We start from the raw sequence: 16,018 nt of genomic DNA, 5'->3' as shown, positions 1-16,018 counted from the left end.
AATGTATACATATCAGGGCGCACGCAAAGAAACGACGGATAAGTCTTGTCCACTAAATTAAGTGCCAAGCGATGAGAGCGATTGCTATAGCGCTGCAACACGCGTAGTCGCAGTGACTCGTGCGGTATCAGTTGCTGTGAACATCCGCTACGGTTCCCAATCAGCACATCCCCGTTTGTCTGAAGCTGCATTTTGCAGTCCGTCCTTCGGATACGACTGCTCGAGGACCTACAGGAGCCACAAACAAACCAGAATCGACTGGTCCGTGCCGGGCCCGCGGCGCTGGCCGTGCTCTCCGGTGAGCCCGAGCTTGTGCCGAGATGCGCAAAACAGGGAACCGATACGACTCCGAACCGACTACTAGACAAACTCTCTAGCTGGCGCCTCTCCCCAGCCTTTCAAGTGCAACCGCGCGCTGAAGCAACCGCCTCCTCTCTGCACATCCGCGGATAAGCTCGGCTTTTGTTCTTCCTCTGCACGGTATGAAAATTTGGCTCCACCAGCCTCCCACACCACCAGATAATCCCTACTGGCTGTGACATAATTTCCTGAGCTACGTTGTTTTAGTCAATTGATTATCCAACAAAGGGCGTCGTGGTCAGAGTATATGTAGCCCAAACTGGTATCCTATCTTGGCGAAGTATTTGTCCTTGCCACGGTTTTACTCTTAACTGCTTCTCGGCCTAGTTGCAGGGACGTTTCGTCCTGTAGGCGAAACAGGAGGCGTGCCGAAGGGCGCAGCGCAACGCGCCACCCCTCAAACCCGCTTCACCTGACACGTTTCAGGCCACAGAAAGCGTTGGATTTCGTTAGATGCTATATACGTTGGGCGCAAATTGATTTCCATTTTGCCTTTTTATTCACTCCATTTTGATGGCCGATTGTTCACGGAACAATAAACTTATACCCGGAAAAACGTTCCTCAAAAAATTCCATTATTGCCTCAAAAATTGACGTCTCAATATTTCATCATGATACAGCTAAATGTGGTGCCAGAGTGGATTTGACTTTGCCTGGGACGGCAGAATACCACGAAACGCCGCTGTCTATAGTTTGCATTTACTGAAAGACCTATTCGCCGCCGAAAGGACACGAAATGTATAAAACAGTGACGATACGACAGGAGGTCCTAACTTTGTACGAAAGCTTGGCCGTTTGCCTGGGCAGCAGGTGTCAAGGATGAGGAGCGATTTATGTGGTGTGCCTTGTATGCGTTTCTGTCACATGCATGTGAAAAATACTGTCACTAGCTCGCTTGTCTTTTCGTGCTTCGTGCAGGTGTAGTTTACAGCAGTAAACATCGCGAAGGAAAATGTTTTCGTGGAGCTGTTGGTCGGAGAGTCAAATTGCAGGCGCAAATGTCCTATAGGTTCCAAATCTCAGGTTCATTCTCTTCTTATATTACATCTTTTTCATGGCGGCATGATATATTTAACAGGGAGTTGCATCGTCGTAAAACATACGACAAAGAAAAGAAAAAAAAGTCGCAGTTTCGCCCGAAAGGCGAAGCATCGATTGCGATAGCAAATTAGTAGAGAGCTATACGGAGAACGGATAGAAGTTTTATCGGCTGCATAAACTTGGACACATTCGCTTACTGATTTACCTAGCGTGGTGTCAGTGCGCACAAGCAAACATGAATAGATCACACTCGACGACCGCAGACAACCACTGTCAAAACGCTGGCGTGAGCAAGCGCGGTCGCAGAAGCGACCGAATGTGCATGCGGTCTATCGCTTCAACGGAAACTGAGAGGCGAAAGCACAGCGCATACAAAGGTAAGAGCCGTGTGGAGATCGCTTTCAAGATACGGTGCGCGCGACAGTACAAGTACGCAGTTGCTGGCAGAGTAGAAGCCGCGCCCCCTCCCTCCCGTGCTGCCTTCCCGCTTTCCTCATTTCGCGTGGGAGATTGAGTCGCCAGGTCCCCTTGCGCCAGGTCGCAATGTACGCATTTGGTGCCGCAGCTAAACGTCGCCTCCCCTCCCTCCCTCCCTCCCATCCCCCCACGGCCTTTCGCACGACGAAAGACGTCGCGTTTGCTCTCCGCCGAGTGTTCGCTCTCCGTGAAATCGCGCGTCCCTCGCGCGCTTTCACTCGCACATACAGCATACGGTGTGCGGCGACGATTTTATCGCCGTTGGACTTTATACAGAACCTCACGGCGCCGACGACGACGCCAACAGCAGAAATGCGCTTGGAGTGTCCATATAACTGCTATCGCAGTAAAACGAAAGTGTTCGTCCTGCCCTTCGAAAAGATACTCCATTACAGCGATGTGATTGATGTGCCTACACCGAAGCTGACGGCAGTGGTGCTGAATCTTCGTGACGTCAAGCTCTACATTTTGTATTTAACGCCATGTTTGGAAGGCGACGTTATATAGTACAATGTAACGTCTATCCCATAACATGATTAAAAGGGTCGCATTACAGTTGGGTGGCGACACTTTGTGCATAATAAGTATACATAAATTCACCCTTCGTTAAACTGAATTAAATAACGCCGCACGGATTATCAAATGACACTGCAATCCTAAGAACCATGTTTACCTTCTAATTATTATTTTAATGACATCACCTGATTACATTCAATCGATGGCAGCTGCGTATTCAACAACTTGGTGTAATCTCGCAAAACCAGTAATCATGGCTAAGCCTATGCAAGTTCATATGATCGCGTTATGAGATTTATAATAAACAGTACATTACGTAACTATCATACCCTACCTAACCAACTACCAACAATTGAGGGCTCGGACCGCAAGCGGAAATGACGCGCATTTAGAATTCGAGTTAACCTCCTTTCAGGATGCACTTCTACAGGCGCGAAACGGTCGAGCTAAAGAAACTCCTCATAGTCGTAATGCATTTTCCTGCATAACGGTACCGGCGCCGCGAGTGCCAAGAACGGGCTTTATACCCCGAATTTATCGGGAGCGCCACACGGCGGTGGCGTGTGTTGTGCAGGGAACCCCGCGCCACAAGCCGGTGCGCCTCGCGCTCGTCCTCCACCGCGGCCACTGGTCTCCCTCGCAAATGTGAAGCACGCAGCAGACCCGTGCTGGTCTGTCTCAGATGCAGTGCACGGCATCCAAAGCCAACCGGCAGATTAAGCGCACATGCGTCAGAAACGATCGCGTATTCGAGGGAAAGTTCGTTTCGTCTGGCGTTACTTCCTTCCTGCCCGCGTTTCCGCCTCCTCTCCACTTCCGCATCGCACATGAGTCGCTCCTTTAGCACTGAAAGCCACCGTCGCGGGTTCAGCTTCGCCTAACAAAAAAAAAAAAAAAAAATCCAATTGCCTCCAACCAGGGGAACCTATACACCCAAAGGATGAACATAATAGTACGCGTGGCGCATTAGACAAAGCATGCGCTGAGGTAAAATTTTCTGGTCAATTGAGGCACACAGCTGCCGTTACCCGAGTTAAACGTGGAACCTAACACTTTCTCACACTGAGTCTGCAAAATTTTTGGGCCCCAGCAGTGGCGCCGATGAGAAAAACAAAGCATCCTTTCTTTCTTTCTCTCTCTCTCTCTCTCTCTCTCTCTCACCCGAGTTTTCGTTCACCGCAACGTCCACGCTTGCGCCAGGAAAATTGAGGCACGAAAATCAGGCACCACTTGCCCCCCTTTCGGCTCGATTATTCCGACACACAGGCGCAATTTAATCTTGCGCACTCGCTAGTTATGAGTGTGCTCGACACAGGTCAGTACCTCCCTGGGGCGTTGTGCGTGGAGTTTCTCAGGCTCTTACATACGCATAAATGTTGTTCCCGAGCTTTCCGAGGGCAAATGCAACACCGTGGTTGCACCAAACCCTGCCCAAGAGAGCGACCGGCGTCACGTCAGATGCCAGTTATACGGAACACGATTACGTTGCACCGGCTGCTCGGTACGTGCGTCATGCTAGCCTGCACTCTGAAGCGCTGGCGCACATAAACAAAAGGAAAGCGCGCGCCTTTCCGGCGTGGTGTGTCCGCTACCACTATACGGTAAAATAACGCACGTATGTGGCAACTGGCTCAGTTGAGATAACGAAAAAACGAAAGAGAAGGTCGGTAAGCGACAAAGAAACTGCAGGTTACCCAAGAGCCGCGATCACGTAAGCGCAGCAGTGGCACCAATGGAATGGCTCACCCGCTCGCTAATAGCCTCAAATATCGATCTCGGATGTTACGCTGCATCAGTACACGACACTTGAAACAGATCTCAAACGAACGAAACCACATCAGGCTGATTTTGCGGGGCCATATCAACGGGCAGGAACCCAGAGGGGGCGGGGCGAGGGCAAAGCGTGACGAGCGCGCACTGAGCCCAGGCGATCGCCGTTGGCACAGGCACCAGCCGTAGGCTGCTAGAACGAGGACTTATTACGCCAGACGGCCTGCGACATTCCGGCACACGCCAGAACGGCATCAGTGCACGAGTCCACCAAACGAACCAAACAAAGGCCGGCGCCTCCCTTCCCCGTTACTTCCCCCTCGCTGGCGGCATCCGTGTAGGGCTCGGAGCGCCTGGCCGCCGCAGTCCAGCGAACACGTCCTGCCGAGACTTGCCACGGCTTTGTGTCGGGAGGAAGCAGGCGCGCGCGTCAAAAGGAGAGGGGGCCCCGCGGGGTCCGATCGAGGCGTGCCCCCGGCGGGGCTTCGGGTCGCGACGTGCGGGGACGCCCGCACGTCGCGACCACACGTCGCGACAAGAGCCAACTGCGCAGCCCGAGTGATGCGCGCGGGGCCCCAGCCGTCCGCGATCGCGGCATGTGGGAAGCGGCTGGCATCCGACAGATAACGGCAGGTCAGCCGGCGGGTGCCAGTCGCCCCGAGAGACAGCTGACAAGAGGCTCACCTGGAGGCAAGCTTGCGGATCGGGCGAGAATCCGTGGTGCGAGCCGGGCCCCGGCGACGGCAGCAGCGGGGGGCTGTGCCGGGGCGGCTTGGGCAGCAGGTAGCGGGACACGGTGCTAGCCGCACTCTCCTTGTGCTGAGGGCTGGCCACGGGCATCGCTGATCCAGCGAACGAGGAGCCGACGGCCGCCCAGTGCGCCCGCCTCAGCCTGTCGGCCACTCACACTCCGTGATCCGGAGAAGCGACAAAACATCCGCGCTGCCGCCGCCGCCGGTAGCGCCGCCGCTGCTAGGCTGCTCCCACTGCACGCGCCTAGGGGGGATCCGGCCGTCGCGATTAGTTGGCCATGGCGGCGGCCGTCCCGCGGACCGGCCTTGCAGGGCCACTGGGCCATTACGAGAGCGCTCGGTCACTGGGCTAGCCTGTACATGTGGGCCAGCTCGCGGGACTTTTGCCTGCTGCCGTCCCGACTAGCCCCACTCGGTATACCTGCGCGCCAGCACGCAGCCTCCGCGCGTGCTACTTGACCGGTCGGGCGTTCGGGCCAGCCTGTGTGAACAGATGTCAAATAGTACAGGAATCGCCCACTTCGTGTTCTATCAGCATTTAAGCTAGAACATATCACAATCGACGATTGCTCTCCGAAACCTTAGGTGGCTATGGCGTTCTGCTGCTGAGTCGCAGGTTCGAATCCCATCCACGGCGGCTGCATTTCGATGGAGGCGGAAAGAAAAAATGAGAGGATGGGGAGGGTACCAGATCCTGTACCGAGCTTTGTATAAAAACTTCAGGTGGCTAAAATGAATCCGCAGCCCTCAAGTAAGGGGTGGCTTGTGTCGCTTTGGGACATGAAATACCGACCAATAACTCGACTGTTCTAATCTAATCCGCTGTACTTACGTTACTGGAACAAAGAAGTGTACTCGTGTTCATATTAGACAGGACTGCGTCAGACGTAAATTCCTATGATGGTGAAGTTGGCTACGAGATGCGGATACAGTACGCGCATAGCTAGGGCCTTCTTACGGCTCTGCTTTCCACGGAAACATGCAGGACAGTAAGGTGATAAAAGCGGAGGTGCTGCACACCTTGGCTACAGGTATAAGCAGCCCGTGTTGCCTCTTCCCACTACTCTGAACGAGTTCCCAAGAGTGGCTTAAGTGGCATAAGAGTGACTCTGAACGAGAAAGGGATAGAAGCCCACTGTGAGAGAGTAATCGAAAACGTACAAGCTCGGTATTAGCAGATGAGCAAATCTGTATGCCATCGGCAAATCGCGGTACTCAGAGGCACTGTGCACCATCTTCTGTTTGCCCTTCTGTTGGTTCAGTACTTTTTCATATAGTGTACATTTCACTCCACCTACGTTTTCAGGGTGCTTGCTGTCCCGTCAATGAATATGAACAGTTAGAACAGTTTATCGGAGCATGTTTCGTGGGAAAAAAATTAAAGCAGACTCAACTCCAGTTGACATCTACGTAATGCGAAGCAGTCTTCGTTTGGTCGGGAATGGTTCTTATGAATCATATAACTGTTCTGCAGCGAACGGTTAATGCTTTTGCGACGTCTTGAGAAATGATGCGGTGTGCAGGGCATGCTGTTTGTTGTTGTTGTGATACCCAGTGACCCAAGTTGGCGTCAAAGGGGTTCATTGATTAGCGGCACGTACCCAGTGGTACATACCTATACGGGAACGGCTGAAATGTTTAGACTGCACGCATGCACTATCTTCGGGACCGGCCGACATTTTTAGGCTGCACTACCTTCGGGATCGGCCCACAGTTTTAGACTGCACTACCTTCTGTGTCGGGGATTCGCCGCCAGATGGCCGAATAGCACGGGCGCATGTCACGGCGGATCTGATGAGTACGATGTCTTTTACCGATGCGCCGGGCCTTCTCTGGCCCTCATCGCCGGGGTTCGCCTACTCCATGGCTTCCCCCGACCACTGGAAGACGCCGTCAGACGTCCCTATACCAGAGGACATGGAGCTGCAAGCCTTAGAACAATATAGGAACAAAGGGCGGCCACAAACGCCCAAATTGCAGAGAGAGAGAGAGAGAAAAAGCGAAGAGAGGAAAGGCAGGGAGGTCAACCAGACGAACGTCCGGTTTGCTACCCTACACAAGGGGTAAGGGAAAGGGGGAATAAAAAGAGGAAGAGAGTGAGCATTGTGTCTGCAGCGAAGCACCAAGCAGTTACGCAAGCTTCAAACAGGAATAAAAAATTACACCACCGAGCTGGCCTCCGAACTGTGGATGGAAATTTGCGAAGCAATCAAGGAATACACGCACTTTTCAAAAAGTTTGGAGCATACTCCGCTCGCTCTTAAGACAACGCAAAGCGGGTGATGGACCGACGCGAGTGGCCCTGCGAGAAGGCATCAGCAAGACCGAGTTATATGTGTTCTTCTCGCAAACATCATCCCCATCGGCGACAACTTACGCGAAGGACAATCCTGACGAAGATGACGAGGCCATAAACAGACCATTCACAATGTATGCACTTATTCACGCGCTGCTGCGCTCTTAACACCCAAAGCGCACCGGGAGCAGACAGAATTTCTGCCGCGCACGTTCGAAACCTCCCTGATACTCACAAACAGGCACCCTTGGACGAAGTGAATCAGATTTGGGACAAAAGGGAACTGCCTTCGGCTTGCAAATTTTCTATTGTGAAGCATATACCCAAGCCTGGCAAGCCACCTTACTCCCTAAGCAACCTGAGACCAATATCATTAACATCATGCGTGTGCAAAGCTTGGGAAACCATTGGTGAATGCACGCCTAAGTTGGTTTTTGGAAGACGAGAATCTTGCACCAACTCAGTATGGTTTCCGACCCGGTTTATCCACGCAAGATATCCTCCTTCGGCTAGAAGACGTACTTGATCCTATGTCAACGCAGCCGAATGTTGTAGTTGGTGTGGACATACGGAAGGCTTTTGACGGAGTTCCCCATGACGTTATCATGGCAAAAGCACGTGCCATGGGTCTGCGAGGACGCACGTATAACTTTATCGCGGCTTTCCTTAAGGACAGAAGCTTTCAAGTCCAGATAGGGCAAGAAACAAGCACGCCACGCTGCAGCAGAGTCGGTGTCCCTCAAGGGTCAGTGATTTCACTGGCACTGCTCAATATCGCAATGCACCAACTGCCCGACAAACTGGCGAAGATACCGAACGTCGAGCATGCCGTGTACGCAGATGACGTCACCATATGGACACGTTCCGGATCGGTGGTTGAGCAAGAAGCCTTGTACAGATGGCACTCAGTTGGCTCAGTATTTTGTCGTTTCCAGAGTGATGTACGGGCTTCCCTATCATCCACTCAGCCATACGCAAATGCAAACATTGGAGCGACTCAATCAAGAAACACACCGCATAGTAACCGGCCTTCCTTGCTACACCCGCTTGGATATGCTCAAAAGCTGCAGTGGCCTCAATGACTACGCTGAACTTCTTGACGTACACAAACATGGTCAAGAAGTCCGTCTAAGATCCCCGCTAGCAGCGAGGCAAACCCTTGCTAAGCTGGGCTATGATGTGGGTTCGCTACAACTATTACCGCGATGCTCTCAGCCTTGGGATCACATTCAGCTAACAGACCCCCCACCACTGCCGCGGAATATCAACTGAGCACAGATAGAGCGGCGCAAATTGCACGTCATGAGGCACCTCAAGTGGACTAAGGCCATCACGAGTGATGGTGCCCATCGCATAATATATGCATGCATACGCAGCATGCCCCTCAGAATGCCAAGGGTTTGCGACAGCGTGGTACAGTGCCAGTGGGCTTCTTCGATTTTCGGAGTTCTGGCAGCCCGCTCCATGGCAGCCAGACGGCAGCCGCCTAGTTCCGATTCTGATAGGAAGTCACGCGGGCTGGGATTCCAAGACAACCCGAAGTTGCCCGAAGTTTGCAAAATCGAACACCCGTGTACAGCTGGCCGCGGGATAAACGTAAACATGCTATACCAGCATGGCAGCGGCCGACGTGAGCGCCGCGCGCTCGGCGTAGTCGGCCCATTTCTGCGTTGCCAGCTTGAAAATAGTTGCATTCGGGAATACGATCACTTTTGCGAGATTTCGCGCGACTCGGCACAGGACGCGCACTGGCACCTCACTTTACACAGCGCAACAAACGGCGTGCGACGCGTCCGATGCCAAGACGCGAAATGATAGCGAAAGCGATCGCTCGAGGGTGCCTGGTCGCGGCGATCACGTCGGCCACCGGCGACATTTGAAATCATTTGACAAGACATGAAAAAGCAGGATATCGGGTACGTCTTGTACGCATAAAATTTCGTGCCGACATGCTTGAATTCGATTTCAGAATGTTTGTTTTGGCTGGGGCAGCGGCTGGCGCATGAAAATGCACGCCGCTTGTGACCAGCGAAAAGCTTCACACTAGAAATAGTATTGGTCGATCATGAGAACATTGATAAAGGTAATGTACGTGTGGTCATTACTCATCTCAACCAGTGCATTTGTTTAACATCAACGGCCTATATCGATTTCGAGCTACCATCCAAGCATACGACGGAGAGACGAAGCGAACACGGGCTAGCTGCGACGCCTTCGCTAACTGCAGAAAAAAGAGATATCCCCGCATAAGCGCTGGCGATGTGAAAAAGGATACCACTAGAGAAAGATGAACCGAAAAGACAGCGCAATGTGTGGGAATGAGCGTCTACAACTTCGCGGACAACTTGCGCGGAACACGATGAGGGTACCATGCAAGCATGATCGAGAGCGCCGCGCGCTGTTCACGACCGCGGGAAGACGCATTCACGGGACACACACACGCACAAAAGAAAGCTTCAATTGGTTCGCCGCCGCACCGCCTCGCAAGGCGGAACGGTGCGTTAGAACCCTAGTAAGGTAACGCTAGAAATAACGCAATGAGCGATCCATGCACCGCGCCGACGTCGGGAATCGCGCTGTGAGCGCGAGTACGCGAGCGCTCACTGAGACCAAAAGTCCAAAACCACGTCAGCCGAGGCGGCGCGCGCTAGCGTTCGACGCAAGCCAGTAGCGAGGTAAAAGTCCTCAAGCGCCCGCCTTGCAATCCGTCAAGCATAGAGTTTCATACTATAAAACCTGGAGGGAAATGTGGCGCTAATGCGCTGTGGTATGCAAGGGAATGCCGGTATATTGTGGATTCGGATTGGCATCGTTCTTGGAGAGCCAGAACGCCTTAAAGACGCGCCTGGCTAGCACCGTTCCGTCTGTCACAATGATCCATTTCCTGCTAAAAAAAGGACGTAAAAAACTACTTTAACTTTATTATTACACAAAAACATGTTTTGTTTAATTTTGAGGACATACTATTGGATGCACAATTCTATCAAACGTAAGAAGTATCAGCTAGCCGCTAAAGTTGGAGGGCAGACGACAAGATTCTCGCTCGCTTTGGAACAACTTGTCGTCTGTTCTTGCTTTTCTTCGCTTGATGCTGCATTGTAGCTGAGTAAACTTAGCTGAGATGTAATATGGGTGAATGAAAGCCTTTTATGTAGATTTTATTTTAAGAATTAACGCGTTATTTGTGTAGCCATATCCACCTTTTAGACGAAGCCTCGTACAACACCAGCCAACACAAGCCTCGCAGACACATATCCCGTCATTCACATGAGGGCACGGCAGCCCTTTAAGAAACTCGCATAGACGGTGGCGCCAGTTTACCCTCTATATAGGTGTTATAGTGAGAAACTCTATGCCGTCAAGTCCCCACAAAGATGGCGGCGAGCGCTCATCGCCACTTTTTGTCGTCTGCTAGCCAGAGAACTTCCAGAGAGCTGCCAGACCAAAATCGTAGTGACAACCAACAGGGAAGACTTCTACACTCAACGAACGGTCCCATCCACAGCGCACAAGCAAAAGTCGTAGCCATTCTGGATTACGCGAAGCACATACAAGCGACATGCCTCCACCACGAGCGTGCACCATCACGTTTTCACAGATTCGCAGGAAACGCTCAGAACATGCGCAAATGCAATATACACGTCCACCGCAGTCAGCCAACTATGATGTGCGTTAGTCGACTCAATGTTCTCGGACACAACGTAACTATACAGTGGGTTTCTGGACAGAGTGGCGTTCCAAGCAACGAGAAGGCTCACCGCACTGGACGAGCGCATGTATATCAACCGTGTAGTTTCGAGCCGCCTTCATTCAATAGGAAGACTCTCAACTAAAAGACTTCGATACAGAGTCGTTGGTCGATGATCCATTAGAAGATGTAGTAAGGGCCAAGCATTGCCGTCGAGCCTGCCTCTGGGCAACGGCAAACATACCGCCTGTACACTCGCGCAACTTCACCCGCCGACAGAGCGTAACATTGCGGCAAATTCAATTTCGGACGTTGTTGACGCCGTATCTGCTGCACCGTTTCCAACACAACAACAGCGCGGAAGTACAAGCAGAGATGCCAAGCAGCTACAGGCCCCAACTTCTGGCACATGTAAGCTGTGTCACGTCAAGGCGGATATATAGAGCACCTACTATGGGGCTGCCCGCTATGTTCCGAACCTCGGAGCCTGGTCCTCGCCAGACTTGAGAGAGACATCAGGCCTACCTCACTTCAAGAGTGGGTCTGTCCAATCCGCTCCACTACAACGGCAGCTCCTACGGAGTTCTGACGGTCGCTCATCGACTTCCTTCGAGACCAAGCAGCTCCACCGGTCGGCGCCCGGCTCCAGGGATACGAATGCAAACCCAAGCCCAGAGACCACACCAACGCCTCTCGCAGTGTCGCCCCAGAAGGTTCGTCGACAGTGGAGGAAGAAAGCAATTGAAACCCCTTTCCTTTTACAACCTTAGTCACCGTAGCAAGTTACTTGCGCCAAAGTGATAATAAAACGTGTTTTCAATCCATCCTCCTCGATCGGCCCACGAAAACGGCCAGACAGCACTTTGCACATGGCTGGCCGAGTACCACAGTCATATCCTATATGCTTCTCCGAGCCGTAATCGATCCCAATGCAATGACGAAAGGAGTATAAGCGGGATGGGGAAGAGGGGGAATTAGAGGTTGAGAGCAAAGGGACAGCTACGTGGGCGACAGGTGTTGCAGAAAACATTTTAGTGTTAAATGGGCAGTAAATAACACGACGCATCTTGTGAAGCTCCCACTAGCTCATATTTCACCCAAATAGCATGCTCCCTTGCCCTGTTTCGGCATTCACGGCTAAAATTCTGTTACTTGAAAGGGCGAGCGCCTAATCGGTCGAGGCAATTCTAACAACCATGTAGGTCAGCGTTCCTTTCTTTTTTTTCTTTTTTTTTCTTTCTTACTCTCTTTCTTTTTAAGAAGCACGACAACACGTAAACAGGGCTACGGCAAGAGCTACTTAACGGATGGCTGCCACTTTTATATTTTCGTCCATGCCTTTCTTTCTCTGAGCTCTCATCGCGCCATTAGCAACAATAGACCGATCCCACCGGCCAGTTTCACGACGCCACCGCTGCCGCGGTGCATGCTGGTACTTGTAGTCATCCGGCCGCTCGAGCCGCCCGGAGTGCCTGTGCGTCCTGTTTCCGAACGCTTTTTGGCAATTTTTATGGTTCGTGTAGAGCCATCGTGCGATGGGAGGATTGACCTGCTGCATTCTTGGGTGCTAGAACAACCACACAAGGGACAAAGGCTTCGGGTTCTATGTGTTTTATAAAGAGCGAAAGCTTCGAGAGACGTGGATTCAACGGATTAATAGGTGGTAGTGGTACTACACAGCGCGAGAAGAAATACGGGGACGAATAGCGGCCGCATTTCGATGAGGGCAAAATGCGAAAACACCCGTGTACTTAGATTTTCCGGAATTTATAGATTTATCGATTATCTATTAGCTATTGGCTATCTATTACCTATCCCAAGCTATTGACCACGTATTTGGGCTAGGCTGAGCACTACCAAGTCATCCCCAGCATTTCCCGAAATTTATTAATTATTGATCGATTATTGATTAGCTATTCATTGGCTGTCGCAAGGTATTGGCCATGTATTTGGGCTAAGCACTACCAAGTCATGCCCAGCATTTCCCGTAATTTATTGATTATTGATTGATTATCGATTAGGTATTGATTGCCTATCGCAAGGTATTGGCCACGTATTTTGGCTAGGCTAAGGAATACCAAGTTATGCCCAGCATTTTCCGGAATTTATTGATTATTGATTGATTATCGATTAGATATTGATTGCCTATCGCAAGGTATTGGCCACGTATTTGGGCGAGGCAAAGAACTACCAAGTCATCCCCAGCATTTTCAGGAATTGATTATTCATCGATTATCGATAAGCAATTGATTGCCTATCGCAATGATTGGCCACGTTTTTGGGCTAGGCTACGAACTACCATGTCATCCTCAGCATTTTCCGTAATTGAGTATTCATCGATTATCGATTAGCTATTGATTAGCTATCGTAAGGTATTGGCCACGTATTTGGGCTAGGCGAAGCACTACCAAGTCATGCCCAGCATTTTCCGGAATTTATTGATTAATGATCGATTATCGATTAGCTATTGATTGACTATCGATTGGCTATCCAAAGGTATTGGCTACATATTTGGGTAAGGCTAAGCACTACCCAGTCATCCCCAGAATTTTCCGTAATTTATTATTATTGATCGATTGTCGATTAGCTATTGCTTGACTATCGATGACTTGGCGATGATTGGCTATCGGTGTTTTTATGTTAAAAACGCCGCGTAGCTTACCCAAGAACTTCTAGATATCGCTGTTACCGAAGTCTGCAAGTCGTGCGCGAAACCCCTGTAGGTAAGCATCATTAGGGCACGAAAGTATCAGCGCCGCACTTCAAACCTGTCTCCAACAGGTATACAAATCATATTATGTCCGTCGCTAAGCAAGCATAACGGTGCAGTCACCGAGATGCACGTGTGCAAAAATAGTAACACAGAACGACCGCATACATCAACATGTACTACACACAAAGCTCGAACAAATATGATACCCAACGCGTTATCAGCGGGTAACAACCGAAATGAAGGAGCCACAGGCTCTTTGAGCATTCCCCTCACATGCTGCAATGAACAGCTCATGTAATTTCTTAAAATACATGACGAATGTTTCTCGGTGGTGGAGTCGTAGAGATGTCTGGGAAGCTCGTGCGCAGTACTCAACGAGCGCGGATTGAGGTTGCAGTGGCTGTACTGCGGTTGTGTGGTTGACCAGTTGACTACAACCAAGATGGTGGCCGTGCTACTTCCGGAAAACCGGCGCATGCGCAGATCGGTCGGTGGGATCGGTCTATTCAAATCACTCGATTTACGGACGCAACAAGGAACCGCAAAGCTAGACCAGTACAAGCTTTACCCGAAAAGCGCGTCCCCAACATGGTCCCATAAAATCGGTAGGTTATCTACGAGAGTTATCAGTAATTGATTTATTCGTCATTCACCGATGTGATGAAACCACGGATACTCACGTCACTCTCATATGACGTAAATGACATCGGGAAGTGGTCGCTTGCTTGCTATAGAAGTATACTAACTGGCGGTGTGTCTGCAGTGGCAGTGATCCCGACGACTGTATGTGAGGGGATGGAGGAGAGAAGGGGGGAGAGGCGACCGCCCTGTTTGCTGCATGCCTCCCCTTTCGACGCCGCAGGCTTAACGTAAGCATAATTTCCTTTGTGCTTAGCGCATTTGTGGTTTACGCCCGACTCAGCAGCCAACTTACGAACCCTACACGTACGCCGCGAAAACAATTCAGCGACGAATAATACACATGTATACATGGCAGATCCAACGCACTCGTTGGAATCTACGTTAGGCAAAGTTGTTTCACTCAAATGATATGCATAGAGAAGCATGATGCATGCAATTGCGCATTATTATACCTACATATGTAATTCTTTACCCGCGCCACAGCTATGTGAGACACCCCACTACGTCTACTCTGCGAGACAACAACGTCGTGTACTCGGAGAAAGAGGTATACCTTCTGTGCCTCTTTCTCCGGGTATATGTGCTACAACTGAGCGACTGTAACGCGATAGTATATTATCAAGATTGCACTGCATCCAAGATCGTATACAGCCCGCCGCGAAAGCGCAGTGGCTATGGCGCTGCCCTGCTGAGCTCGAGGACGCGGGTTCGATCCCCGCCGCGGTGGCCGCATTCTGATTGGGATGAAATACAAGAACGCTCGTTCACTTAGGTTTAGGTGCGCGTTAAAGAAACCCAGCTGGTCAAAATTAATCTGGTGCCGCATACGCGGCGTGCCTCGTAATCATACCGTGGTTTTGTCAAGTAAAACCTCATTATTATTATTATTTTTTTAAAGCCAGGTGACTGTGATGTCCACAGCTATAGGCCTCATAAGCATATGCCAAGGTCGCGCAGTAAAAGCGAACCGAAACCCTTTGAAATGTTACATCCTCTTTAAACTTAAGGAATTGTTTTCTTGTACTTTCTATTAAGTCTGCTTAGATGCAAGGTCAAGTGTACCTTACTCGTCAGAAAACCGACTGATATTGACCGATAAGTGAAGGAAAGAATTCTCCCAGCTCGGCATATGACGGTGGTGCTGTTAAAACAATGTGATCAGATGAATTCCGGCAAACAAGCGGATAGCTGTCTGAAAATTAGCCGTATACGGCTTGTTCCAAAATCGCTCAAGCAGTGTTCGACATCTGGTCGAAAGAGTATGTTGAAAACTTCGTCCTCTTTGAACTAAACATACACTTCGTGTGCTAAATTTCTACATACGCTTCCAGGTCCCTAAGTCCCGAGAGACGACTGGATTCCTTAAAATCAGGAAAAACTGTCAAAAATAGGTCGCGATTATTTATCACAATGCTATACACATTGAGCTATATAAGCAATGGTGTTGATAGCTTTTAGGTTGTTCGCATCTCCGGTAAGAGTTGCGCGCCTATAGACGAGCGCGAAAATCCATGCCTCCTTGAAATGTGACCGTGCGATATGACTCAAGGCAAGAGTGTACACCGAAGTAACACCTTATGACTTCCAAAAAGCGCGTACGCAAAGAACGCCAGAAAACTGCGACAAATGACTGAACACTCCGCTTACGGTAGTCGGAAATTCTCACCCTGAAGTGAGCATAATTATACCTAGCAGAACAGTTCGGCTTGCAAGGATATTTTCCAGATGTTCTAACTCGGCTGCAACAGTGACGCAACAGTGTC

At 50.6% G+C, this 16,018-nt stretch overlaps 1 protein-coding gene across 2 annotated transcripts in view; it reads right to left on the bottom strand.

The window, feature by feature from the left end:
* LOC119457790 (RING finger protein 44) overlaps positions 1-5,079 on the bottom strand; it is a 143,466-nt gene extending 138,387 nt beyond the window's left edge. Inside the window, exon 1 of one of the 2 annotated variants that reach the window (XM_037719519.2) lies at positions 4,849-5,079. In XM_037719519.2, coding sequence (XP_037575447.1) covers positions 4,849-5,004 — 156 coding nt within the window. In that variant the 5' untranslated portion in view covers positions 5,005-5,079. The remainder of the gene's footprint in view (positions 1-4,848) is intronic. The other variant, XM_037719508.2, reaches the window with a different exon arrangement.
* Positions 5,080-16,018: the final 10,939 nt, after the last annotated feature.

This window comes from Dermacentor silvarum, chromosome 1 (assembly GCF_013339745.2).
Source record: "Dermacentor silvarum isolate Dsil-2018 chromosome 1, BIME_Dsil_1.4, whole genome shotgun sequence".
Taxonomy (NCBI): domain Eukaryota; kingdom Metazoa; phylum Arthropoda; class Arachnida; order Ixodida; family Ixodidae; genus Dermacentor; species Dermacentor silvarum.
The sequence above is the reverse complement of the archived record's forward strand: the minus strand, read 5'-3'. Positions and strand labels throughout refer to the sequence as shown.